The sequence below is a fragment of the Buteo buteo genome, chromosome 18 (genome assembly GCF_964188355.1).
Source record: "Buteo buteo chromosome 18, bButBut1.hap1.1, whole genome shotgun sequence".
In the NCBI taxonomy this organism is placed as follows: Eukaryota; Metazoa; Chordata; class Aves; order Accipitriformes; family Accipitridae; genus Buteo; species Buteo buteo.
The window spans coordinates 26,278,336-26,305,445 of record NC_134188.1 but is presented as its reverse complement, the minus strand read 5'-3'; the positions used below and the strand labels follow the sequence as shown (position 1 = coordinate 26,305,445).

General features: G+C 46.2%; 1 protein-coding gene across 2 annotated transcripts in view; it reads right to left on the bottom strand.

Annotated features, from left to right (window-relative positions):
- GDPD4 (glycerophosphodiester phosphodiesterase domain containing 4) overlaps positions 1-27,110 on the bottom strand; it is a 33,519-nt gene that overhangs the window by 5,152 nt on the left and 1,257 nt on the right. The window contains exons 2-12 of one of the 2 annotated variants that reach the window (XM_075050453.1): positions 15,517-15,736; positions 14,777-14,880; positions 13,614-13,707; positions 9,436-9,495; positions 7,764-7,862; positions 5,346-5,439; positions 3,619-3,764; positions 3,170-3,252; positions 2,142-2,292; positions 1,361-1,585; positions 387-544 (exon numbers count right to left, since the gene is read on the bottom strand). In XM_075050453.1, the coding sequence (XP_074906554.1) occupies positions 387-544; positions 1,361-1,585; positions 2,142-2,292; positions 3,170-3,252; positions 3,619-3,764; positions 5,346-5,439; positions 7,764-7,862; positions 9,436-9,495; positions 13,614-13,707; positions 14,777-14,880; positions 15,517-15,699 (1,397 nt within the window). In that variant the 5' untranslated portion in view covers positions 15,700-15,736. The remainder of the gene's footprint in view (positions 1-386; positions 545-1,360; positions 1,586-2,141; positions 2,293-3,169; positions 3,253-3,618; positions 3,765-5,345; positions 5,440-7,763; positions 7,863-9,435; positions 9,496-13,613; positions 13,708-14,776; positions 14,881-15,516; positions 15,737-27,110) is intronic. The other variant, XM_075050454.1, reaches the window with a different exon arrangement.

Genomic DNA, 27,110 nt, shown 5'->3' with positions numbered 1-27,110 from the left:
GAGGTGAAATAGCTGTTCACTCTCCATAATTCACTGTTGGTAGGACTGAGGATGGCATGAATACAATGACAAGAAATTAGGAGAGAGCTCTGATATTCTACCCAGGAGATCCCCAGAGCCTGGTCAAGTAAATATGGACTTGGGGACAGGAGGGGGTGTAATTACGTATGCCACCTCTTGACCACACACCGGTCAACAGTAGGAGTGAACAACGGTCCTTCACTCCCAGAATAAAACAGGGATGGCTGCTTGATCTAAAGCAGCGATTCTGAAAATGGAATGGATCCTGGAGCTGGTCACTGGAGGGAGACATTGCCACACGCATGAGGCAAACATCATCCCGATGTAGTCCACCGACTGTACTTGGGGCTGAAACTGCAACCTACCGGATATCTTCACTGGACATTTCAGTGTAGGCCAGATTGAGTTTGACAATATTGTCCATCAATAGGTCTTCAACCGGGGCCTTACTGCCCATTGTCTGCTGAAACCCAGGAGCAACAGACTGAACAAAGGACCTCATGTCATTCTCCAGCCAGAGGACCTGTAGGCAACAAGAGGACCCAGTGAATTCACAGCAGACCTACTAATGTGCCCTGCCCTTCACACAAACCCAGGAAAGAGAACGTCTTGAGGGGCTTAACCCAGCCGGTCAAATGACATGTTTTGTTCAATGATCAAAGAGCATTTGGATGCAGAGTTAAGACTTGCAAGTCACTTTCATCAAGAAATAAGTATTCACTGTTCCTTGCTTATCAACTTGAAATCAGTGAGTACGTTTCACACAGCCCAACAAAAGATGCGGTGTTTGAAATGAATGGAAAGACAGCTTTGGTTTATGGGAAAGGCAACAGAAAATATTCTGTTCTCCCATTCTCCCAGCATGAGAGAAGAGATCTTCAGCAGACACAGATCAGCGTAACTCCCCGGACATCGATGGGTACCTAACCTGATCCATATGCGTTTAGCATTTATCCATTGCCAGGGGAAGGAGAAAGGCAATGAAGGCTCCCAACTCAGTGTATTTTAATTTAAGCCAGGAGTTTCTATGCAATATGTAAAATAAGCACGGCTGGCAGGGAGTAGGCTGCCAATTATTACAATGATGAAAGGATGCCACTTAGGGGCTAAAGCATCAGCTGGTATATATACTGACTTATTTCCCTGTGCTGCTGTAGGGTTACACCATTTTGTACTTGCTGAGGAACCAATAGTAGGAATATACTCCAAATGATGCCTCTTAAAACAAGTGAAATGCAGCGGGACGGACTTTATGCAGGTGAAATCATGCAAGGTGTGACCCCGAAGTCCCAATTCAGAGAGCAATAAAAAGGTATATGGAGGAGTGAGGCCACCCTACCAGATGGGGTCTAATCCCCGACTCGCTGAGGATGACTTCCAGGGTTCTGTTGATCCACGAGTTCCTGTAAGGATGTTTCTCTGGAGGGCGGTAGAGATCAAATATCACAAGTTTATTCTGACTGTCTGCGAGGCGCAAGAAATTACTTAGCTTGTAAATTGACTGATTCATTGCCTGGTTTTGATCTGCCCTTGACAGTGAGCCCATGCATGAAAATGGTTTGTCCTAGAAATAAACAGATATAAAAAAGGAAATCAATCAGGCAGTCACCTCTGGAAGTCAGCTGCATGCAAAAAACTCTTATCTCTAAGAGGGAAAAAGTTTGACATCAGCCCTCAGCGGGCGAGGATCTTTTATTTTGCTTAGCTCTTCTACCTGAGAAACAGAGGAAATTAACCCAGGCTGTGACAACGCTGCTTCTGGGACCTAAATTGCATAGTTTACAGCTAGTTTTGCTGTGCTTCTCTGTCTCATCATGTTAGCTGTGACTATTATACACAGCACCTTGCACAAGTAGCTCTTGTCTTCTTCCCCTAGCCCATGTGTTCTGCTGCTGCCGCCATGATGAGGAGCCACAAGAACACCCACTAGCCAATTGTTATAGGTCTCCTAAGCCTAAAGGCCAACTGGACAAAGCAAGGAGACCCCACCTGAAGGATTTCTACTGACTTCTTTGAGTTTTGGGTCAACCAGTAGTTCCTCTCCTAACATTCATGCTATTAAGTAGTAGGCAGCTGGTGTCTTCTCCATCCAGTTGATGATAGTCCTTTATGGTGCTTACCTTAAGGAACCACGTTCCAGCATTCAACTCCTCCAGGGCATCCCAGGAGAATAACGCGGCATTTTGAGCAGTTTCATTGGGATAGACCTCCTTGATGTTAGTTGTCCTCCTCAAGGTGCTGTCATGCATGAGGAAAGGAACCCCATCATAGCTGTTGGAGAGCAAGAGTTCAGGTCACTTGGAGTGCAGGTTTGTTCATGGCACGAGCAGACTCATGCCAGGTCAGAAGAATATGTGGGCCACCGTGAATGCAGCAGTACAGCCTCCCTCAGTGCAGAGGGTGGGATAGGGAGGAAGGCTGAGGCTCAAGACACCAGTTTATTTCTGGATTAAGTACTGCTGGGTGACCTTGGAGAAGTCATGCCTGTCTGTGCCTCAGTTTCCTCAGGGGAAAAGTGGAGATGGTGGCATTTATGCTTGCCAGCCCCTCCAAAAATAGGTAGTAACTTATGGTTGAAATCTCTTTTTGCTGACACCAAAATGCTTCCATGGGTTTCAGAGGACTGAAGTCTAAATGGACAGTGATGGAAAGGCAAAATTTTCTCTTATAGAAGGGTCTACATCAGTAAAACTTCTAAGCATTAATATTTTTCTCATTCAGTGCCTGGAAACTGCTCATCCTGCACAGCATGTTAGCAATTCATGGCAATGGGTCCCACAAACAAAGGCAATTAAACAACTAATAATTAGGACTATGCTGTCCCAAGTCTGAACACAATTTTCTGTTGGTTTGCAGGCCTGATACAGCCCTCACTGTGGTGTAGAAGTCAAACTAAGGTAGGGACTTGTCTTTATACTCTGCAAAGCATTTAAAATATACTGTAGAAATAACGACTGTTAAATCAATAGCTACAGCTCATTGACTTGCCTGAGAACAACCATGCCCTACAGCCCTTATCATCACGCACCAACTGAGGGACCCTGTCCCAGCCATCAGTAAAACCTCATTGCCTGGCGTTGCACGTCTCCAAAGGCAACTCTTAGAAAAAGCAGTGCATATTCTGTGAGATGCGATATTTTCCCCTTACCTGATGGTGACATCTGTTTCAAGACCATCCCCACCATGTTCAATTGTCTTCTGAAATGACATCTCGGTGTTTTCTGGTGCCAGCTGAAAAAAAAAAAAAAAAAAAAAAAAAGCACATGAGCAGATAATTTTCAAACACACTGTGGAGGACTCTGTAAGTACTTTCTGTCTCTGTAACACCTCTGGTTTTTATTAAGGGAACATTGTTATCTTGTTAAAGTCTACTGTTTGTTTTCTTCCACTTTAGCCACCAAACGCATCTTGCCCCTCAGGAACAGTGTTATCCGTGTTAGCAAACCCATGCAGTGATGCCTTTGGCATGCAATTCTAAAAGGAAATGTGTCCCCTTCCACCCTCTACAGATTTCACAGAAAAAAAACCAGAAGATGATGATGAAGGTAGCAAGACACAGGATGAAGAAATGATGTAAAATAACTTCTCCAGACCTACCATTGGTGCTCCACGGTGTCCAATGAGGGCTGGCTTTGGTCCAAGTGTCCCCATCTCTCTGATGCAAGGAGAGTACATCCCCAGAGGTATCAAGAAAAGAAAGAGAAGGATAGCCAGGTATGGACCAACAATTATCACCTGAACAACTGAAAGAATTTGAAGGAGGAAGGCTAGAGTTAATCCATGTGGTAACATACGGGTTTGCCTTGCAGCTTGACTTTTAATACAGCCCTCCAGCTAAAGTAGCTGTTGGGCTTTGTCCCATCCCTTTTTCCCCTAATTTTCATATTTCATATGTTTCTCTCCAAACAATGCAACCCAGGAAAACAAACTTGTCAAAGCAAGGACATGGGCTAAGTCAGGACTGCAGGTTTTGTGCTTTAATTACATCTCACTATGCCTTACAGCAAGACATGGCCTTAATTTCTTTTTCTTTAGAGGTGGTGCAATGAAATATCCCCCATCTGTAGAAAAACAATTCTCAATAGATGGATGCTGATTTTTTTTCTTACTCGGGTAAGAACAAGCAACATTTTGAAGTTTCATTCACAGTGAAGAGGAGGAGAAACCTTTCTCCTTCAACTATGTTACATTCCCTTAAGGTGAATACTTCCTTGGTTCATTCAGATTGTTGTCAGTGACCTTCTGTGTGTGACCTACAGAATCCTACAGACTGACTGCATGGGTATTGCATCTCAGAAACTTGACAACTCATTCCCTACGGTCTTCTCTGGAGTCTGTTAACACATTGTCCAGGAGCTCCAGTGAGCCTTCACCTCCGGGAACAAAACAGTTCCTCTGAGAAATGAGCACCTATGTGCCAGTATTTCTTTCTTGAATGGGTACCACCGCCCCTTTGCATGTTGTGCCAGTGGCTCTGAAGGAACTTGGGCTTACACCAAGCTGATGTATTGAGCTGGGTGTCCATTAGGCATGGTGGACTGTCATGTCTAGGGTCCCAGCATATTCCCTCCCAACATCCCCAGCTGTAGTTCAATAAGAAAAATCCTGGGCAGGAAAAAAAAACGCTTTCAGCAGCCCATTCTGTCTGTGATTTTTATTACAAATCAATATCTGCAGATGGGTGTCATGTAGATAATTTTGGCTATGTGGAGAGACTAGGTCAGAGAAAAATAGCCAGTCCCAGAGCCAGGCTCTTCTGCAGTTGTTCCTGGTATCTGGCCTCGTCCTTACACTACTTGGTCACTCTTCTTGGAGGTGAACAGGAACTTCCCATGAGATAACACTAAGAACTGATCAAGAAGCTCTTTCCCCTATCTCAGCTGGCTTCTCCTGAGATGCACTAGTCTGACATGGATTGACTGGACTAGAGATCCCTTCTGAGACAGCAAAGCTGAGAATAGCAAACAAAAGTCAGCCAAGAGAGCTGCCACGGGCTGTTTTTTCCCCGCAGAGGGCTGAACAAATTTCCATGCATGAATCAGAACATGGGTACTTCTGCTAATCTCCTCCATCTCAAGGCAGGTCACTGCCTTGATACAGGCCAAAACTGGAAGGGAACATGCAAACCAGTAACGCACCTGGACAGCCAGAGGACAGTGCACAGCCCAAGCCCCAGCCCTGCTAGTTTCCCTGGGATACACAGAAGTTAAAAGTCTCTTCCAGCTGGACTGCAGGTGTGGGAGGAAAAGGCTCCTGCCCACCTACTTTCCCACACTGATATACGTCTTTTGTCATATAGGGAGCAGGAAGCAGAGCTACCGTACCTTTCTTGTCGGCTCTGATGGCATGAAGAGCCACGGGCCAGGACAGGAGGACCATGATGGTTATTGCCCCTATGTGGAGATAGGGAGCTGTGATCTGGGAAGGAGAGAAAAGGATTTTAGTCAAAGGATGAAGTGGATACAGATGGAAACAAACCCCAACACGGCTACAGCCTTCCACCTGGATGGGTTCCTGCTGCAGATACCAGGAGTTCAACCTCTCTCCCACACCTGTGTCGGATCCACCAAACACCTCTGGAGTTGGAGGAGAGACATGTGCCCCCAGCCAGACCAGCTATCCAGGCTGAGGAGGGCTCCTCACTGCACTACACAGCTCTCCTTTCTAAGTCAGCTGAAGGGGACATGGCTGTCCTCATCCATGTGGACACAATTGCCATTACTGCTATGCCCTAATCTGTGAGCATCTTCCAGGGAGCAGCCAGTTTAATCCAATCTAACCCAATCCAATCCCAGCCAGGTAATAGTCACCTCTATACCATGCTGCAGCTAAATCATTAAACTGATGTCAACAAACCTGAGTGATAAAATGTGGTATTTACACCTGTATGGAACTAACTATTGTGGTATAAGAGAAGTAGTTAATCTGGTACATGTCTGATCATGGACTTTATTAGACTCATATAAACCCTGCAGTACCTAGTTTCACATATTAGCAATATATTCCAGAAAAACAATTAATTTGCATTTATTTCAAAGCATTTAATTCACTTGCATTAGGGCTAATTGCATTTTCTCTCTCTTTTTTTTAAACTTTTAACTCAATGTGTAGGTATTTTTCTTGATTTACTGACACAAAACAATATATTCATTTAATGCTTATGATATATTAGACAATACCTATTGCTAGACAGATATAGTAATTGGACTAGATTTCTTTTATCCTAAAGATCAAACAAGAAGATCAGAAGTTAAGAATCACTTCTGTGCTTATCCTGAATGCATGAGCAGAGCTGGAAACCAAGCAAAAATAGTTTGTCACTTGTACAGACACTGAAAGCAGGTTGGTATGACACACTTCTCATAAAACAAGGCAAATCTGTCAAAGAAACCAGTCCATCATTTTCTCATGTTCGTCAGAGCCCCGTGGTTACTGTTCCAGCTAGAACTGAGAGTTATTAAGGTATGTGCTAGGAAAAAAAGTGCAAGCCTTTCCTATTGCTTAGTCCATGCCTGATTCTCTAAGCTGGAAGGGTTGAAGAAAGCAGCAGTTATTGAGAGATGTTACTGCATGTGATACTGTCTGCCCCGGACACTTGATACCAACATCTTCCGATCAGAAGCAGGATTCAGTTGCGTAAACAGCGGTGCCATCTGAGATGTCCAGGATATTTGAGATAGCTTTACAGGGCTAATGGACATGACACAGGATCTACAAGAGATCCATGTCCTTTGGGAACAGCAGTGGGAGGCCACGTGAAGCATCTCAAGGGGCATGAACACCCAAAATAAACAGGACCTGTGGGGAACCCAAAGGCTCTTGTGTCTCCTTCTCCTCATCCACCTCCCCTGGAGTCTGTAAGGGAGAGGAGAAGCTGATGGTTTCTCATTACCTTTGCCAGTGCACAGCCCAATGGTTACCAAACTCTGTAGAGCAGGAATGTGCAATTAACGATACCCTACGAACACCACATCTGTGATTTCTTTTCCAGTCCATATGCATTGCTCTCCCAACATTCACAAGCAGTAAGACACATGGGGGAGAAGTGATAGGCCCAAATAACATCTTCAGGTCAGCTGTATAATCAAAGGCTACATACTTCTTGCTTCCCAATACATGTGGGGACCTGGATGCTCAGACACTAAACAGCACTGAGCAGGTCTTGCCTCCATCTCCAGATGTGGTGAGAGTTGAGGAGGCCAGCAGACCATGCACTCTGACCTCCCGCACCCCGCAGGTTGTCCCACCTGAAACCAGCATTCTCCACCTGCTCCCCAAAAACTCAGTGCTGTCCTGAGATGAAGGGAAATGAAACACTTCTGAGTCACAGAAGACTGAAAATGTGCTAGTGCTAAAGCTGCTGAACTGGCAAGAGCTGATTAGGGAGAACGTTCTTGCTCCAGCAATCTGGCCAAAGGGGTCTAATTTACCTGTCCTGGGCACCTGAAAATTAACAGTATACCTACAACATTTTTGTCAGGGAAAAAAAAAAAAAAAAAAAAAAAGGATGTGACTTCCCAAACTGAGACATGTTCCATCAGATAGCTTGAAACTCAGCCTTGGGTCTTGGCTTCCTTTCTCCCAAGAGGAAATGTTAAGTCATAATAAAAGTTTACTCAAAGACACGTACCCTGCCAGGAAAATCCATGTGAAGAATGCATGTGGAATGTTTCCTAGCAATTACCACAAATTTGTTCTATAAACAAGTTGTTCTTTCAAACAGACTTCCCAGCCCCTCTTACCTGGAATGACAGGCGGACAGTTTTCCATTGATCTCCCCAGAGTACCGATAATATGAAGAGGGCTGTTATAGAGAAGCCCAGGACAAGAAAAGTCCCAATCTGGAAAGGCAAAGAAGACATAAATCAGCTTCAGCATTTCTGCACAGGGTGTGCCACCCGTTTGACTCACAAGCTTATTTAAGCAGCTTGGACTTGGTAAGTTTAGGATGCATCAGCTTGACTATGCCAGTTCAGAGACAAAGAGATCCAACGGGACTAAAACCAGACCAACAGTGCTATCGATTGCTGGCAAGACTGATCTTAAGAGTTGGGTACCCAACTAAGTCAGCTCTCAGGGCTCCCTCTATAATCCTTGGACAAAGAGAGGAATTTCCAGAGGTGATCCATTCCCGCTTGCTTTATGATGGAAGATGCCTCTCTCTCTCTCTGTTGATGTAGATGAAGCCTTGATCATCACCTTACATCAAATCCCTAACCTGCAGATGGCTAAATTCAGAAGTGATTAATTCCATCCAAAAGAGACAGCAACACAGCTTCCTTATGCTATGAGCTGCTCTGCAACAGGCTTCAGCAACAGCAAAGACTCCCATAATTAAGAGATGAGAGTTCACTTTTTAACCAAAAAAGTGAGAAGGTAGCTCGGTCAGTTTGGCTTCTTGCTCAGTTTGGTACCAGCACTATGGTGATGGCAGGCTCTTCTTGGTACATCATCTATCTGCTGAGAACTAAGTGCTAGCAAAAATTGGACCAAAGCTCTAATCATTTTTCAGGGAGATCCTACAGATCAACACCTTAATAATCAATCTGTCCCTAATCTCTTCCACCCAAGGATGCAGTCTCAGGGTTTTTTTACAAATTGTTCTATATCTTTCTGGTTCTTCTGGAAGCCAATTTTCAATAGTAAAGATGACTGTGTTTCCATTACTTAAATGAAGAAACATAGGATCAAGTATCTGCATGTTCAGCTATTCCCTTCCACTGCAAGATTTGCAATCACATTACATTCTCCCCTAAACTGCATGGCTAGAGGCTCATTTTTTAAACACCTCAGCCTCAGTAATTTATCAAGGACGGTGATTCTAATGCATCATTTTGCAGCAGCAACTCTCTGGGGATTTGTTTCTGCACCTTCAAAACTCCAGGTAGCATTCTGAAACCACCCAAAGACCAAAAGGTACAAGGCACCGGGATGCCTTGGAAAAGGCAGCTTTCTTTTCTGCAGAGACAGCAGCCACTTTTTTCACTGCTGCTAGAGTCTGTTACATGATGTCCTTATGAACACTTAGCTTTTGTCTTCGTGTTAGCACATGTAGACCTGTCAAATATAGACTTCACCTGAATGAGTCACTGCAGGCTCCTTTTAGAGTCAGTGGGGGAAAAAAAAGGTACTTTAAGTGTGATTCATTTCATCTTAATTTAGATGTCTATGACCAGCTGGATGAATTGCATCCTCAGGGGATTCACTTCCCTCTACTATCTACAAAGGGAGTTTAGGTGATCAGCTCAGGTGGAGATATCATTCTTATGGGTATCTGTAGTCTCCTAAGATTAACCTCTTCCCTCTCTTCCTTCTCTCCCATAATCTAAGATGTTTTTCATGCAGAGAAACACCACAGACTCAAGTGATTTAAAGCATAGATTAGAGTTACCAGAAAGCCCTGAGTCTCCCCACCTTGTGACTCCAGTGTAGGTACAGCTGCTGACCTTCTGCAAGCAAACACATTGCTAGGACCTGGGAAATCAAGAAGAGGTTGTTTACATCCTGGTAGAAGATGATGAAATGTGTTCAGTGAGGTACTTCTGGAATTATTTTTGCATTGGGAAGTCACTTAATACTATGTCTTCCAGCACAATGTCAAGGCTGTTAGCAGGACAAGTGTACAGAGAGAAGTGTTTATTGCTACAGTAAAAATGCTTCTGAAATGGCCAAACACATACCAAGGCTGCCCTGCAGGATCAAAGCCCTTTCATGGGTAACAGGTAATGGGGCACTTTGGGGTACACACTTTCAATGACTTTTCTTTGTGAGTATGATAGCCAGGGTCTACTGCTATGCTATGAACCAATACAGCACTAACTTTGCCTATTTTTTTGTGATTAGGCATGTGATTAGAAGCATATTAACCATGGGAGAGACGTCAGGGAATAAAAAATGCCTCCAAAGCACCACAAAAATACAGAGCAGACAGCAAAGGAGACAACACTTCCACAGTAATCGCAGGAAACACAAGAGACAGGCACATCTCAGAACAGGGAAAACTGCCTTGGAGATTCAAAGACTCTAGTTTTTGGTGGCTGACACGTTCTTTCCCTCCGATGGCAAGTTGAAGCCCTTGGTGAGGGTTCCAGAGAGGCATGGCACAAACCCCAGCCAGGGCAGGGGACAACTCGAGAAGCCTTGAATACCAAGAAGCAAAGGATGAGGAAAGCCAGGCCATGGCTTTGATGGAAAGTTTCTTCAAGTTATCCCGTACCTAAGAAACTGATGAACCTGGTGATGAATTTCACCAGAAGTACCTTGCTGCTGTGAAAATGCACAGGTCTACGCTCAGGAATCTGAGTGCCTGGGGCAAGTTTCCCAACTACCATAAGGGACAATTTGGGGACCAGTATCATCAGATATCAGGGTTCAGAGAAAAGTGTCTGTTAGTAGACATCAGTGCTGTACTGAGAAGGATCATTTATGATGCAGGTCCCTCCAGACTACAGCACAGTGGGATTGTTTGAAAACAGGACATACAGATTTAGGGAAAGAGGCTTTTCTCTCCTGAAACACAACTACAAAGGAATTTAAGCTGTTTCCTATCCAGCTACAAACACACTCTTTTTTCAGGATCATGCTGATTTGAAGCAAGATATAAGCTCAGCAGAGAATACAGATCAGCTTTTAAGTGCTTCTTGACATATTAGCCTCCTTTAATCGAATCCTACACCCAGCACATGATGAGTAACCATGGGAGCAGTTCAGAGAGAATTGAATTACTGCTAAAGATCTTAAGCCAGCCCCATTTAAATAAGCTGTTTCAGAAAAAGGAAGAAAAAAGACACTTTGCTCCTTTTCTGCAAGTAATGTTATACAAACACCTGGTCCTTGCCTAAGGTGCAGCCAAACACTTATTTCACAGGCCATGCTCAGCCGGACTCTCCCCTGCTACTGCAGTACAATTTCTGTATGAATGATGCGTCACATCCGGGAATGCCATCGGAGGGTGAGCTCATTTTCATGGATGGAAACAACATCTCATTATCAGCCTATGAGATGAATAATCACCAGGTTTCATCCTCAGAGGGTGAAGAAGGAACTCTCACAGTTGCACCGCTGGTCACTTTAGGAGAACGCATCTTGATGGACCAGTGAGCTGATGTGATGTGCACCCCTGAAACTTAACATCTCAAGCCACAGTCACCTAGCTTCATCCTTCTCCTCTAAAGCTGTCCAGGATGGAGAGGCCACAACACATGGGAACCTCTTTACTTCACACAGTCGTTAGTCACTTCCACAAAACCCTTAGAACAAACATGGTTGAACTACAGAGAGGAAAATATTATCTGTTGGTGTTTGAAAGACTGAACAAGAAAAGTTTTTTCTTCTTCACTGAGCATGAATGGTCCTGCAATTAGACCCCTCAGCTTAACCTTTTAGTTCTAACAGGGATGAGAAAATTGTCTTGGGGAGTGATAACAATTGAATTAATTGAAACTGATTGTCTGAAAAAATTACAATGATGCATGCGGCTGGAGAGCATCTTTGTCCAGACAGCAAGTGCTTTGTTGTGCAGCGTTTTGTTCAGCCGCTGGTGGCTGGTGGGCAGAAAAGTGTTTGCTTCAGTGGTTCACAATAAGGTCATGGAAGCAGGCTTGCAGGCTCCAGTTGGGTGCCATCGTTAAGGATGGTGGGTTGCTTAACAGCTTCATGAAAGCAAGGAGCATGGACCCTCACTGCAGGGGCTGACCCCAGAGCAGAGGAACCTCTGAAGTGTTTCTCTTGTAGGACTTGTCTACTAGGATCCAGACTACTTGTATTCTTTCAGGTTTACCCGTGCTCATCCTCCTGAGGAAGGCAAATGCTGTTAGCCTCATCAGACAGAGCTGAGCTGCTGAAAGGAGGAGGATGTGTCTACACAATGAAGAGTGGGACCAAGACTGAACTGAACCATGTAGGACACCAATTTCACCTCATATTTTCCATCTTCCTTTCTGGCTTTTATTTGCCCATCACCTGTCCTGATAGCTTGCGGTCATCACATTCATGCTGCCAAGGACATGAAACTCCTCTAAGAAAGTCCACTGCTTGGACACTGGCTGATGTTTGGGTCCAGACAGAGCATGACCAAGCTGACATACCAGCCCCAGGGGTCTTCAGGCTCCTCAAGCCCGGGAAATCCTGTAAAGCCCACTTCTAGCATGTGCTATGATGGGTTAGTCTGATCCTGATGTTGACTCGAGATCCACAGCCTGCTGAGGTATGATCTCAGAGGTATCCATGTCAGATGGGCATCTCTGGCAAAGCTCTGAGGTGCCCAAAGCAGCATTGTAACCACCAAACCACCCACACTTCTCCACGGTCACTGGGAAAGCCAGGTAGGCTTTGCTGAATAATAGACATTGAGCCCTACAGCCACCAGGGTGTCACAGAATCCTTGTAATTAAATATTGTTATTTGCCCTACTCAGAGCTCGGTCAGTCCACAGCTTTTATGATGCTATTGATTGCTGTGGGCATGGCCAAGCAGATGTCCTGTTTATCATTTTGGGGTTTTATTGCTAGCACTAGAATAAAATCACTATTTATTTGTACTTCAGCAGGGACAAAGGACCCCAGAAACCTATTGTGTTAGGCACTACATGAACAAAGCAAAAAGAGATTTCTTGCCATGAGCAATTTACAGACTGACTATATGATGACACATCAAGGAATGGGCAAGAACAGCAGGAATTGATGATAAAAGCTGGTTGTCTTGGTCACAGAGGTGAGTCAAAGCCATAATCTCACCCTTAGCACCTGGCATTTCAAAATGAAAGTTGGAGCAGGCATGAGACTGAACGTGGACTCCAGTCCCTGGAGTTAAAGTGATTTCTTAGCCTATAGCTCTGGATGCAGAAGGTGGAAACACAGATGCAGATCTGTCTTTTTTGGGGGAGTTCCCTATGAGAGAAAGGACAGAGAAAAAGGTAGACATTTTAGGAAATGCTTGCTTTTGGTATGTTTCCAGTAACTAAAGCAGACAGCAGGTCAGAAGTCTAGAGAAAATTTCACAGGATTTGGAAAAGTAAAGATTTCAGGAACATTGCCTCTTTGGGCATAAACTTGCATTTTGTGACACTTCTGTAGTCTCTACCTGGAGAGGAACCCTCCAGCAAAGCAGAGTGAGTCAAGGCAGCTTCAGTGATAATGTTCCCCTTCTTCTAATGAGCCTTTTTATTCAGAATTAGAGGAATAACTCAGCTTTGATGACATATCACCAGCGCTACATGACTCAGAGCCCCATACTTCCCTGCTGTCAAAGCAAGAATCTTCAGCTTCTCCTAAATCTAAATCCAGCCACTGCTGGCTTAGCTTTCCTTGGGTTCGAGGAGAGACTGGACACATTCATCGAAGGGAAATCATTGAGAGAAATCACTTAAACTATGTCTGGCTCAGAGACCCCCAAGCTGAAATTGGTCATCCACAGGTGAACAAGGGGAGAAAGTACCGTAAACACTTGTTGTGTTCCCAGTCTTCCCCAGGTATCTTCTGTTTAAAGATCAAATGCAGGGCTAGGCTGAGCTTTGGTCTGACACATTAAAGCCATCCTTATGTTTACTTTTTAGGACTATAAAACACGGTCGGCTTACAAGGAACATTACTTACCAATAACAGCGTGATGTACATGAACAAGATTGCAGCCACAATCAGGAGAACAAGAGACCAGAGAAACCAAAAGCCCAGGTTCCCATAGTTATACCTAAAAAGTAATAAAATATTATAATAGTGTTTGTGTTTAGCACGTGGACTGGAGGGAAATAACAGCCCTGTTCCCTGAAATTTTGAAGTTTTCAAAGTAATGAAACAAAAAAGGAGGGAGGAATAACCTACCCTGTAACATGCAAAAGTGGTTAAGAGCTACATTCCCCAAATCCATCATTGCATTAACCACCAGACTAATACCCCAATGTGCTGGGGTGGTAAAATACAGGACCAAATTGATGGCCCTGCTCCAGAGAGCTCCCAGTCTGACTGTAAGACACAGCACCTTGCTGTAGAGAAGGCAGCCTGGGGAAACAGTGAGATGCCATGACTCAGGCCAGCAGCCCACCTTGTCTGCTTGCAGTTGCGTAAGGCACCGCAGCAAAAAGGAGATTTGAGTCAGGTTTTGAAACAGAAAACACCAGAAAGCTGGAGGAGCTGCAGAGGGATTGCCCAAGGAGAGGGAGAGAGGGAAGCTTTACTTTTTACCCAAAGGCTTATTAAGGATGAATAACATTATTACACCTTTCCCCTCCATAATATTTCAGCTGTTTTAATTTAATTTTAGGGGCCAGATTTGCATAACTGTTGCCTACGTACTGCAGGAGGAAAGGATTTGCATAAATCCCTGCCGGTTATTTCTTACTTTTGAGCCTGGGAACATGCAATTGTCTTTCAGTGAGATAGCTGATACAATGCCTCTGATGCCAGCTACTACATTTCTTCAGAGAGAACAGGGGAAAAAAAACCCAAAGACTCAGAGAAGGAAAGGAAAGAGCTATTTAGTCCCCTTCACTCACAATTTTTGTGATGATGATTCTCCCCTTTCTCCCATATTCACACTTACACCTAAAAATTGCAGCCAAGCAAAGGGCAGAGCCTCAGCACCTCTGAAGTCACTGGCTGTTCAATTTGGATGCTGTGACCAAGAGTTTAAGGACTCAAATCTTTGGTTCACGGTTGAAGTGCCCTGCTGCAGCACAGCTGCTGGGGAGGGTGCTCCTCTCTGCCCAGCCACCCTGCTGACCTGCCCAAGGAGCGGGAGAGGAGGAGAAGAGGGTACTTACCAGTCAAAGTTATTGTAGTCATTTTTCGCTTCACCCCACATGTACAGAAAGACCAGAGAAAAGCAGAACGCTCCAACAAGCAATGGGAAAAACACACATTCCCGCTGGAGAGGGAAAGGAAGGACAAGTTGTCAGAGCCCTGTCTACTCCAAGGCAATCAGAGTAAATAGCAGACACTTTTAGCCTGTCCCTAAGGCACGTGGCTTGGTGTTGGACCTCCTGAAGTAGATATGGAGAGGACTCCCCTCCCTGCCCCCTGTGACCAGTGGAATGTCCTCAAAAGCGTACTCTGCAGTATTTATTTTCAGGCAAAACAGGTCTCACGACTTCACAGATGAACAGGATTTTAACCACCTCACGTGAGAGGGAATCGCACTCTGCAGCAGCCCTCTTTGCAATTCTTACTGCACACCCAACCCCAGTTTTACTTCTTTAATTTGATCCTATGGCTTTGAGATGTTTCACCGGCCCAGAGGGTTTGGTGCAAAGTCCTCTCCTGCCACCACACATTTGTTAGCTGTGCGATGGCACAGACAAACTGAGCTTGCCACAGAAACACAGCAATACATCAAGCACTTAGAGCAAAATCTAACAACCCCACAGATCGCAGTGGGCTCCAAATGATGTTGGGCATGGATGCCTTTGGCCCATGACATCAACCACTTCTCAGCTTGGACTGACCTGTTCCTCTGTGTCCTTACACAGAAATCAATATCTGTGCTGATTTTGAGCTAATTTACCGTCTTGCAGCAGCATTTCCCAGGCTCGGTCCTTCTGCGCTGGTACCGCTTCCACCGGCAGCTGTAGAAACCAGCCAGGCAGGAGATGAAGGGCTGATGCTCGTATCTCTGTAGCAAGCGCCGACGTACCACCTTCAGTTTTCCAAACTTGAGCCTCTTGAGGCTGGTGGAACTGGCCTCCATCTGAGCGGCTTTATCTCATCTTCCTCCTGAAACAAGACTACAGGTTTTATGAGGAGACTGTAACCCTCCTTTCCTTTTGGGTAAGCTTTTCATATCAGAAAAAAGAGAGGAAGTTTTCTCAAGAAGATGCTGCAACCAGCAGGAAAGGGTGCTGAGGACAACTTTACTAATTTTATATAGCTAAGTGAGCTGTCTAACAGAAAAGCATGGTCATTGCAACTCTCCTCAGCAGTCAGTGGTGCTCCTGGCTGTAACTTTGGTGCTCTGAATCCCCTCTGAGGGAACGTCTGCCTCCTTTTGACTGTACAGGGAGCTCTGGAAAATGAAATCACTAACTTAAGCACTCCTTGCAGATTCCCAAATTATGTCAGATGAACCTGAGCCCAGGCTTAGCCATGAGAATTAATTCAACATCACTGTAACCTGTCTGCAACCTGCTACCAGTTTAACTAGTTCATGTTGGAAAGGGACTAAAACGCTCCACGTAAACATCTCTCTTATCCTGGCAAAACTACAGCACTGCAGAGACTAATCCCTTCAGAAAAAAATTATCTCCTGACTGAAATAGCTTTATGTGGCACTGTTTTTCAAGGGTAGAAAGAGCAGCTGTAAAGATGCACACATAGGAGATCTCTTCGTAATCAAGATTTTAAACAAAGAACTTGGTGGTAAATTGCAACTGATGTAGTTTAGTTAACAGTGAAACAAATAGCACAGGGGTTTGTGCCAGCAAAGAGCAGTTCATCCAGCAGGGCACTATCAAGACCACAAGGAAAGATTTAGAAAAAAAAGTCTTGTGTAGGCATACAAAGAAGAACCATTACCCAGCACTTCTTCAGAGCACAGAGATAGCCAGAGATATTTTTCTGTTGCATTAAAAAGTGCCATTGTATCCTTGAGTCCATACCAACCATGTTCAAATCCAGGCATGTGTGCTGCAAAGTCTCAGCTTAGGACTCCGATTTCCCTGATTTAACTGATGTAATAACAGCCGTTTAAGAACAAGAATGAGCAATTTGCTGCACTATACATACGGATGAAATGCACACGTAAGTTGTTTGCAAATAACTCAGAGCCCAGTGCGTCTTTGCAGAAATCAGTGGATAATTCCTTGCAAACTGACACTTCCCAAAAACCTGATAAGTTTACAGAAAGCACAAAAAAACCAGAGACATAAGATGCAAGTTAAAACTGAAATGACGCATCCCTGGTACCCTTTCCAAATGTCCTAGCCTATGGGCAGCTGGGGTGCAAAGAGAGAGGATGGAAATGAAACAAAAGGGGTTTCAGTTTGGATCACTACTAATTAAGCAGTGCCCAAGCGTGCCAAGCCCTGAATATTTTCCTGAGACAGATGTGTCTGCCCATCCCGGACAGTCACAGGGAATCCCACACTCTTGGATATGGTGGGGTCAAGCCACCTCTAGAAGCTCAGCAGTATCAGATCCGGGCATCAGCATGTCACCCCATAGTAAAAAATTGATGCTAATGCCATGCAGCAAGATGGTGATCCTGCTCTTGAATTACGCAGAGCACAGATGAGGGGTGCAGGCGTTATGCCACCGGCGAGCGGTACAGGCGACAGCTGATCCCACTGCCTTCTTCAGCTGGCCTCAAGTACACCTGGCATAAACCCAGTAATTACCAAGTTACCCCAGCCACACCTTCTGAATATATTTGAACCTGCAGAGCTCTTACCAGAAGGGTGTCGTGTGCCATGGGGTTGCAGTATTTATTACCTCCTAGGAGGATCCCTAAACCATGAGTTCCCCTGACCACAGCATCCATTCTTGCCCAGCCCTTCTCCTTCAGCAATAGGAATTCAGGACACTGGACCAAACCCATCAATTTTGCTGGCAGAGGGCCACGAGGTTTGTTACTCACATTCCTGGTGTGGGCACGAGGCTCACGCATCAATATTTACCATTGAGCACGTAGGATTTAACAGGAAAACAAAGATAACAGAGACCTCAAAACACTGTTCACTCCATCTGGCTGGTTACAGCAGCATGTCAGGTGTTAAATCTAGGGGTTAGTCTTCCCCCCTCATAAAAATTGCTGGTGATGGAGATCCCACCAGCTCCCAAGACAGGCTACTCCAGTCCAAACTAGCTTTAACATTTAAAGTTTTTTCCCAATGTGTAGTCTCCTGTGGTACAGTTTAAGCCCACTACCTCATGCCCTGTTCATGGTGGATATAAGGAGCAAAGAGCAAGCAGGAAAACACACATCGGTAGGAGAGCAAAGTTTAGGAATCCTTAGCAAGTGAGCCGTGAAAGCGGTAACATATGTTTTTCAGCTCCATAAACCCAAGAGATCTCAGGTTTTTCCCTTGCAAACAGAGACTTTGTTTGTTCACAGATAAGAATCCCCATAATCGCAGGCAGTTGAACAGAGCTGCTTGTTTCCCACTGCTTGACAGAGAGTGAGGAAAAGCATGAGAGTGAGGAAAAGCATGAGAAATAGCCCAGGGGGATGACGGATGAAGGAACAGGGGAGAAAAAGCAGGAAACATATTCGGCCACAAGGCCTGAATGCAGAAGGAACTGCAAGCCGAGCTTGCTTGAGAGGCCACTACACAAGGAAAAAGAAAGTATCCTTGTCTTTTTTTGTGCTGTAGAGCTAGGGCATCCATCTTTTGAGGGATAAACAGGTACAGCAGCCAAATTTGGCATTGCCCTATAGCCTTTTCCTTGTGTCTTTTAAGCATTTCTCTTCTTCCTTTCTCCTACATCTTACCAACTTTCTCCAACACAATATCCTACAACACACGGGCAGGCGGGTGCAGGGCTCTTTTCAGATATTACAAACACACTTCCCAGTCAGCTGCAAGAAGAAAATAGGCAAAAAAAATATTCTGTGGGTACCAGCAGCCATGTGAGGGACATAGAGATGGTCATTTCTCAGCACCTGAGCATGGCCTGCTTGCCCTGAGCATCTTGATGGTGTAGGAAGGCAGGCGATAGAAGTGATGCCCACTTAGCCCATATGACCATTCTCAAGGGATTTGGAGAGAAAATGAACCCCATGCTAGGGGTGGGAGGTACCTTTTGCCTGAGCTGAGCCTTCCCAGAACCTGTAGCTCCCTTGCATGGGGATTTCTGGTGCCATCCCACCACTCTCTGGTGTATCAGTTCCTGCCCTTCCATTTGGAAGTCTTCCACAGCATTGCATCAATAGGTGCAAAGGAGTAAAATCAACCTCCTGGCAAGCTGCTGGTTGATCACCATCACCACGAGCAGCACACAGACCGTGCCACCAGGCAGAAAAGCTCAGCAAAGAGCATCCCTTAAACCTGCATTTCTGCCCAAGGCTCTGGATCACAGCCTAGGGTCCCCTTTATTTCACCATCATCTGCTTTCCGTTTCTTTTCAGCGAATTAATGAGGTTTAACACAGGAAAGGAAAAAGGATCAAATAAAATAAAGCTAGTCATAATCTCCCCATGATGTGGAATATACTCTACATCCTTTCCTTTCCCTGGCAGATGATAATTATAATTTATCACTAAGACTTTCAACAGTTTCTTTATAAGCCCTAATTATACCTTACTTCTGTGTGGGATCCCAGGGAGTATGTGCAGCTCGAGACAAACACATGCGAAGTACATTTCATGAGTTGATTAGCTGTTGGCTTTGAGGTGTCATTAGAGCAAAGAAACAATAGGGCTTAACACAAGAAATAACGAATGAATGTGGAAGTAGAAGGGTTTAAAAAGGATTAACTGCTCCTGTGATTGCAGGGACAATATTTATGCATTTCATTTGTTGTAGTACACCTCCAACATGCAATGGTTGTGGTTTTCAAAGCTATGGGGAGGTTTCCACCAAGGTTAATGCCCTGTATTTTGTAATATGCCATCACACTTTGAACAGACACAAATAATCAAATGCATTTCTACCAAATTAATCTACAAGTACAGCCAAAATCCTGCATCTATTAGGATTGCACAGGGACTTATCCCTGTCACAGAGGACGCTCTGCACTACAGTCTAAAGGTCAGACACCCAGCAGGAGCTGTGCTGGAAATGGTTGGCATGGCCTGACTCAATTTTCAGTCCCAGAGTCTGCTGAGACCAGGATTCATCTGTGGTCACATGCAAATGCTTTAAGGCAAGATCTTCTGAGGCAACCAAATAATTTTGTGGGGTCAATTTGACAAGCCCCTGAGGAACCAACCCCTGTGGCTGCGGACGAGTGATAAGGGTTTGGTAACGCTGCACAGTGAAGCAAGCCTCACTCCAAGGTGGGATCTATTCACCTGAAAACAAAGCCACAGATTGGCCATGAGAATTTAGGGTAGAAAAGGCATCTTAATCCCTGCCTTTATTCCAGAGTGACCATCATGGGAAATAAAGTTCCAAAGTTGAACGACATTTCGCACAAATCACTTTTTCCTCTGCCCCAACCCTCCCCCAAAACTGTTTGGTGTCTCTCTACTCCTTCACGGTACCTCTCTCAATAGTCTCTCATGCTTGGAGGATGTTTTTGCCCAATGTCCGGTCCCCAGGGATGACTCACTATCCACAATCACTTGCAGAAACCTTGTTTAATCATAATCATCGTCACTGGAAATAACAGTTGTTTTTCTTCATCTTCAAAGTACTTTGTGAGTTACATTAACAAATATGTGCCCAGGAAATTATTGGCCAAGCCTCAGAGCATTTACAACGGTTTTTATACAAATGCTTTCAGCTTCGCGTGGAAACAGGCAAGGGGAAATCATCGTGTTTGTAAAAGGGTTTCATGGCGCTTCAATAGATTTTCCCTCTCGCCTGATAGGAGCAAAATGAGTGTTTTGAATAAAGCTGATGAATAATAGCTTAAAAAAAAAAAAAAAAAAGGAAGCAAAAGAAGGGGTGGAGAAAGACTTTTCACAAATGCCACGTCTTTGGCTGGACTCAAGCATATTACCATCTATTATTATTACACAGAAATCTCCCAAAAGGGCCAGGTGGCTTCAGTTCTGCAGAGGTTTGCACGCCACCAGCCTTCCTCCATTGCAAGGAGCAAAAGCATAGGTCTGGCACAGATGGGGATGATTTTGGTTAGGGAAACTTTCCTTTGAGGGGGAATGGGAGGTTATTCCCAGCACAGCTGCTCAGTGGGGGCCAAGTTTAAATTATTTTTGACTGAAAGCTTCTTTCTACACAGGTCCACCCCACCTACCTTCTAGAGAGGTCCTCCCAGCCCACTCTCCTTTTCTTCTGGAAGGTCTTGCCCACACCAGCCCTCCTTGCAGAATGTTGCACCTCCCCCTCTTCCTTCTAGAAAGTCCCAACAGCCCCAACTGTCCTTCTAGAAACTTCCACTGCACCACTCAAGCAAAGGTGGCCACCCACAACCACCAACCCAGCATGCTTGGTGGCCATCAGACCATGCCAGCCCTGGGTCTCCATGGTCCCAAGGACTAAAGCTGCAGCTGCTCCATCATGGTGGGTCCAGGTGATGAGTGGGCAGGAGGCTCACCAGCCCTGGTTGCTCCAGGGAAGGGTGATCTGTGTCCAACCCAAGGTGCTCTCCCAGCCCCAAGTGGCAGCAATTGCTGTCAGCTTTATCGATGGTAATGGGGGAGAGAAGATTCTGGCTGAGGATAACAAAGAAGCCCCAAAATCCAGCATCAAATGCTGATGCAAACACAGCAGAATTTTGTGCTTTCATGCCTGTTTTCCATATCTTCCCCTGTACTACAATGTGGATAGGGCCCAGTTTGGCCATGGAAGGGCCTGAAAAACTCCAAATCAGAAATCAGAAATCTCATTTTAAAAAGAAGATATTCACCTATGAAACGGCTTGGATGACATGTTTTTCAGGATTTGCTTTCCCAGGATGTATTCACATGGCTCGTAGTGTAAGAAAGCTTTGACCCAAGAACAGGGTCTATGGGCACTTTCCCAGCATCACAGAAGTGGGCACAATGCACAGGTAGCTTTGGCCCTGTTCATGCCAGACCCATCAGCGGTGCCTTCCCTCTTTGACTCTCAGCTCCTTCATAGGGCTGATATATAACCCATAAACTTGTTATAGCCCCCCTTATCTCAGTCTTAGGGGTCCCTGTATAAGGATGGCCAGCCCTTTGGGGAAGCTGGCATCCCACCTCTGGGCAGTACAGGTGGGAATAGGCAAAAATTAGCCCCAAAAGCTATCAGAACAGCAACCTTCCAGCTGTGACCACATGGAGACCTTCCACCACCCAGCCAGATGTTGGTCCCAGCTGGAAGCAGCAAGATGTCCATGTTTAGGTGTCATTTTGTTCACCCAAAGAGGGAATCAGGAGCACTGGTAAGTTCATACCTCCAGGTCAAGCCTGAAAATGGAGACTCAGCATGACCAAAGTGGGGTGAAACGTTGCTCCCCACGCTTCAGCGTGGTCAACAGGAGAAGGGAAGAGTTTTGTCCTCACCTTTTGTCCTCACCTCACCTCCTTGCTTGTGGCTGTGCAACATCACCAGCAGCCATGTGTGCAGCCGTGCTCAGCTCAGCCCCGTGCAGCACATGGGGAACAGCCCCGGGCTTTGCCCCTGGGTGGCCCATGGCTTTCTAAGAAGTTGCTCTCCCACCACTGAAAAGCCACCATGGGGAGGCAAAAAGTGCTTTGACGTGTCAAAGCCTTCCTTGGAGGGGGGGACGAGAAGGAAGAATAAATCCCTTGGAAAAAAAAAAAAAAAAAGAAACAAACCAACAAAAAACGGCGCTCAGAAAGGGGGGAAATATTTCTTTGAAGATAAATCCTACTTTGTGCAATTCAGCGTGCCCTGGCTTGGGTCCCTCTCTGCTCCTGTGAATGCCTAAGCGGCTCTTTGTGCCCTGCTGTTAAGGGGAGACGAGGAGATTGGGACGCAGCGTGGGGGACCCTCTCCCGGCCCCACAGCCCCACCGAGGGCAGCATACTGCCGTGAGCATCGTCTCCGAGGGAAGACTTTGTCTGTCAGCCAAGAGGGGGAAAGAAAAGAGGTTTGCAGATTGCATACCTCTGCCCGGCAGCTCTGCAGAGAGCTATTCAGCCTGGACAAAGGACGGGGGCCCTAGACGGCCACCGTGCCGAAGCCCCCAGCGCTGGCCCTCCCCCAAGCTGTGGATGTTAAAGTTCAGACCTTGGAGCAAAACATCCCAGCAAAGAGGGGAGGAAAAGGGAAGAAAGGATGCTTTCCATGCCACCGGCTAGAGGTTTCTCTGTTTAGTTATGTACAGCATCCAAATGCATCAGGGTTGGCCCATTTTTGCACCATAAGAATGTAGTTCTGCTGTTCCCAGAGGAAAATCTTTTCCAGCTAATTAAACACTACCACATTTCTTCATAAACCGTCTCAGAAATCTTTTGAACTCACTTCAGAGTAAAAGGATAGTCTGAGACACAAGATCCATGCTCAAATCCCCTGACCTAACACCAACCTACGGACACAGCGGAGCCGTCACCCAGAGCCTCAGTTTCCCAACTTAGGGTTGCACCAACAGCAAAACAAGAGCAGCAGATGAGGACTGTATAGCTCATTTGATTTTCCTCCATCTGCTGGTGTGAGCCATGGAGTCTGCTTAGCAAGGCAGGAAGATCAGTGCAGACAACCCATGGGCAGAACCTTGATGGACCTCCTCAGGGCTCAGGACACCCAGCACAGTCAGCTCTGCTGGATCAGCACCCAACAGCACTCACATCCCAGCAGCCCGGAGGAAGGGAGCAATTTATTTAGTTGCAGAGCTTGGGATGGATGTTTTCATTCCTCCCTTGGTCCTGTAAGAGCAGTTGGACTCATCTCCTCTGTGTTTGAGCAGTCACCCTGAGCGCCCGGTACAGCCAGCAAAGAGAAATGAGCACAACCCAACTCAACTCAACTCATCCAAGGGCAGATGAACTGTCCCACACGTGTCCAACGTGTCAGGGCACGAACCCAGCCCAAGACAAAGCGGCGTTCATCACGCAAAGCCAGTGAGCCCAGCACAGACCTGTGACCCTTCCAGCTCCCCTCCAAGGAACTTCTGCATCCTGGGCTTCACAAGCTGCCTTGGCATGGGCACCAAAGCCCATGGCTACCTGGAAGATGCCCCCATAGAAAAGCTCAGACCAGGCAGATGTCAGCTAATGGGATGAGGAAAGTATTTCCCAGGATCAGGGAGAGCCAGGCGCTGCCAAGCACATGATGGACCTTGCCCTGCTCAGTTTTGCCCTGCTCGGTTTAGGTCCTCTGGTGCTGGGAGCCAGCCCTGGATGTCTGTGCCCAGGTGAAGGCACGACGGCTCTGTGGTTACAAGTGGCAGTGACTAACATGGACCAGCTCGGTGCCAGGAGCCAGCAGGCGAGCCTCTGGTGTCCCATACAGGCTCTCCTGACACCAGCCGTGGTGGCACCTCCAGATGACAAAGTTTTCTGGATCTTTGTTAAAGCTCTTCTCACCTATAGATCGTGTTTCACTTCCTTCCAGCCCAACAAGCACTTCTTTCCAAAAAGCAGTTTCTGCCAGGTGCATCCCACCCCCCAATCCGCAGGGACAGAGTTGGACAGGGGGGCCCGTTGTCACTCAGCCAGCAGCAGGGAGAGGCCAAGGCCACCACTGCCGGGGGGTTGTCACCGCCTTGGCTCTGGGTCTATCCCCGCTGCCGTACAAAGGGCAGCCACAGAAATTCTCCACGCGGATTTACATGCAGCAGTCACGGGGACCACAGATGCTCCCATGGGTAGGACCACATGACTTACTGAGGGCAGCAGTTCCCAACCCTACAGTGCCTCATTCTTACAGAATGGCCAAAGAACCATCCCCCAAACCAGCATTTACCATGAATTGCAGAGGAATATGGGACAGGCTCAGCTTGGTAGCAGGCTGCCAACTGGCGACAGGGAGGGAAGGAAGAGGTCAGGTGGTAAAGGTCTAAGATGGGGGCTGGATAATCTGGCGGATGGAGAAGGTAAAAGGGTCGGTGTCATTCACCTGCATTTCTTGCAAGAACTGGGTTTTGCTCAACCAAAAACTCTTAAAAGCTTTGCAGAGAAAGAGAGCACTTAGGAGAGAGCCACCATGACCCCACAGAACCTTTCTGACTGCTTTAAGGCATGAATCAATTAAAGGAATCACAGAGCAAAGGATAATCAGTAGCAAGTACAACTTAAGAACTAAGTAGTCTTTTAAAAAGCTCTTGCCAATTTCCCCCCTCCCCCCTTCTCTAAAGTGTCTTTTATTTCTGCAACTCTGGAGACCTTCCAAAATAAGTTCAGTGATTAAGAGCAGCTGCGGAAAGGACCAGACTGAATCAGTGGCAGCAGCCGGGGCCACAGGAGCAGAGAGGACTGGACCCATCAATTGTCACAGAGGCTCGGTGCTGTACAAACTTCTCAGGGATTGAAAACCTTCCAGGGGCTTCCAGCCTAATTAGAGCAGATGGAGGTTGGAGAAACAAGGAATTTCTGCATTGGAGAACAGAGGAAATGAGGTGGGAGAGTAAGGAAGGGACTGACTCCAAAGCATTTCTATGCAAGCAATGAGACTCCAGCCTGAGTGTGCAGGCATACAGCGACACTTCGAGCTGCTCCCGTGCTGTGCCCTGCTTGCAGATCTGTTCTTCCTTCTTCTTGCACCCAACAGTGAGGCTGACATCAAAACTGCCCTCATGGGGAGCAGCCACAGCCTCAATCACACGCATACACGTTACCCCCACCCAACCCTGCTCTATCTCCCTGCCTGCTGCTCTTACAGTGCACCACCATCATGGTGAACTTCTTGCCCTTGTCATCTTTCCATGCAAACATTGACTAAAGAAAAGCACTGGCATGCTGTGATGGCCCCAAGACCCTTCCCTTGGCACCAGACCTGGAGAGGACAAGTCCCAGGACAGGGTTCCTCATCTCTCTCTTGCTACAGCATCATGTGCACTCACGTAGACTACGACTGCCCAAAAACCAGAAAGGACCTGGGCCAGGAGGATGAAGAGTCCATCCTGACCCTGACAGCAGGTCCTTATCATGCTTAACACAGCATCTTCTCTAGGGACACCACAAAGACTTGCAAGGCAAAAAATGACAGGAGAGTAAGAACAGTATGAAACCAGGACATGGGCATGTTCAATCTGTTCAACCCTCTAAAGTATCACTCTTTCTTCTTCCTTCCTTTTCCCTGGAGAGGACAAGAAAGGGTTGAAATGCAGCAGATGCCAATGTTCTGCTGGTGGGGAGAGTCACAGGGAACATGAATGAATGCCACCCTCCATTTACTGGGATCTTATCAAATGCCAACCCCTCAGCAACCAAAAAGCAGCCAGCTGTGGCTCCTCCTTGGGCACCGCTGGGAAAGCAGTCTCCAGCACATGGAGAGCAGGATGAGGACAAGATGCTGAAGAGAAGAGCACCTGCAGGCAGCCTGCTCAGCTCTCTCTCACAAGGTGTCTGGACCTGGAACAGAGGTTGCAATGTGGAGCCAAGCCCATGCTGCCCTCAGGGCTCATCCTGCCATGAAGGCATGGTCCAGGGTGCCTCACAGGTCATGTCTCCAAGCTGCTCTACCCATGCTGGCTCCCTTTCTTTCCTTTCAGTAAGGACCGACAGGAGCTGAAAGGACCTTCCCAACTTCCTATCAGATCTGCTCTTTTTAAAAATAGTCCAAGACCCTCATTTATCACACACCACAGAGGTCTCTGGGGCAGTCCTACAAGCCAAATCATAGGTGGTGACTCCAAGATGAGGTACAGACCTCCTCCTTCAAAATATCCCAAGACCTGGATTCAGGTTTGGACCAAAGTTGGGCTTTTGCTGCGTGCATGGCATTACAGTCTGCAGGGAGCAACCATCGCAGAGCTCCCTCCAGCCTGTCCCCGACACAAAGCCACCCAGCTGGGACTTTGCCACTGGGCAGCATTTGCTCCACCCTGCGAGGAGGCAGGAGCACACGTGTCTCAGCTGATGGGGGATAACTTGTGAAGCCATTTGCACACAACGAGCTTGAAGGAGGGCTTCTGGTCCCTCAGACAGCAAGGAGATTAAGTGCACGTTGCCAAAGAGCCACAAACTTTAAAAAAAAAATGCTTTCTCTTAAATTTTGGTTGGTATTTTATCACACTAAACACCACCGTATGGTGACAACTTGTGCAGAGGCACTTTGTAAGCTGCAGGTAGTCTCAGAACAAGCTATGCCCACCAAATTTAAAGAACTGCATTTTCATCACTAGAAATAACACATAAAGCTCAAAAGACACCATCCAATCACCTCGGTCCAATGTTGTGGAATAAGAAAGTCACAGGACTGGTCATGAAACCCAGCTTTGTATTTCTCTGCAAAGATTTCAAATTGCCCTGGAAATCTTACACACCTTTTAAACATTTCAATAGCAAAGTTGGAAAGGAAGTGATAGCTTTGGCTCCCTTCACATTCAGAATATTTTTTGAATTAAAATGCGGCTGATCCCAGGATACATTATGCTTTTTTTTTTCTT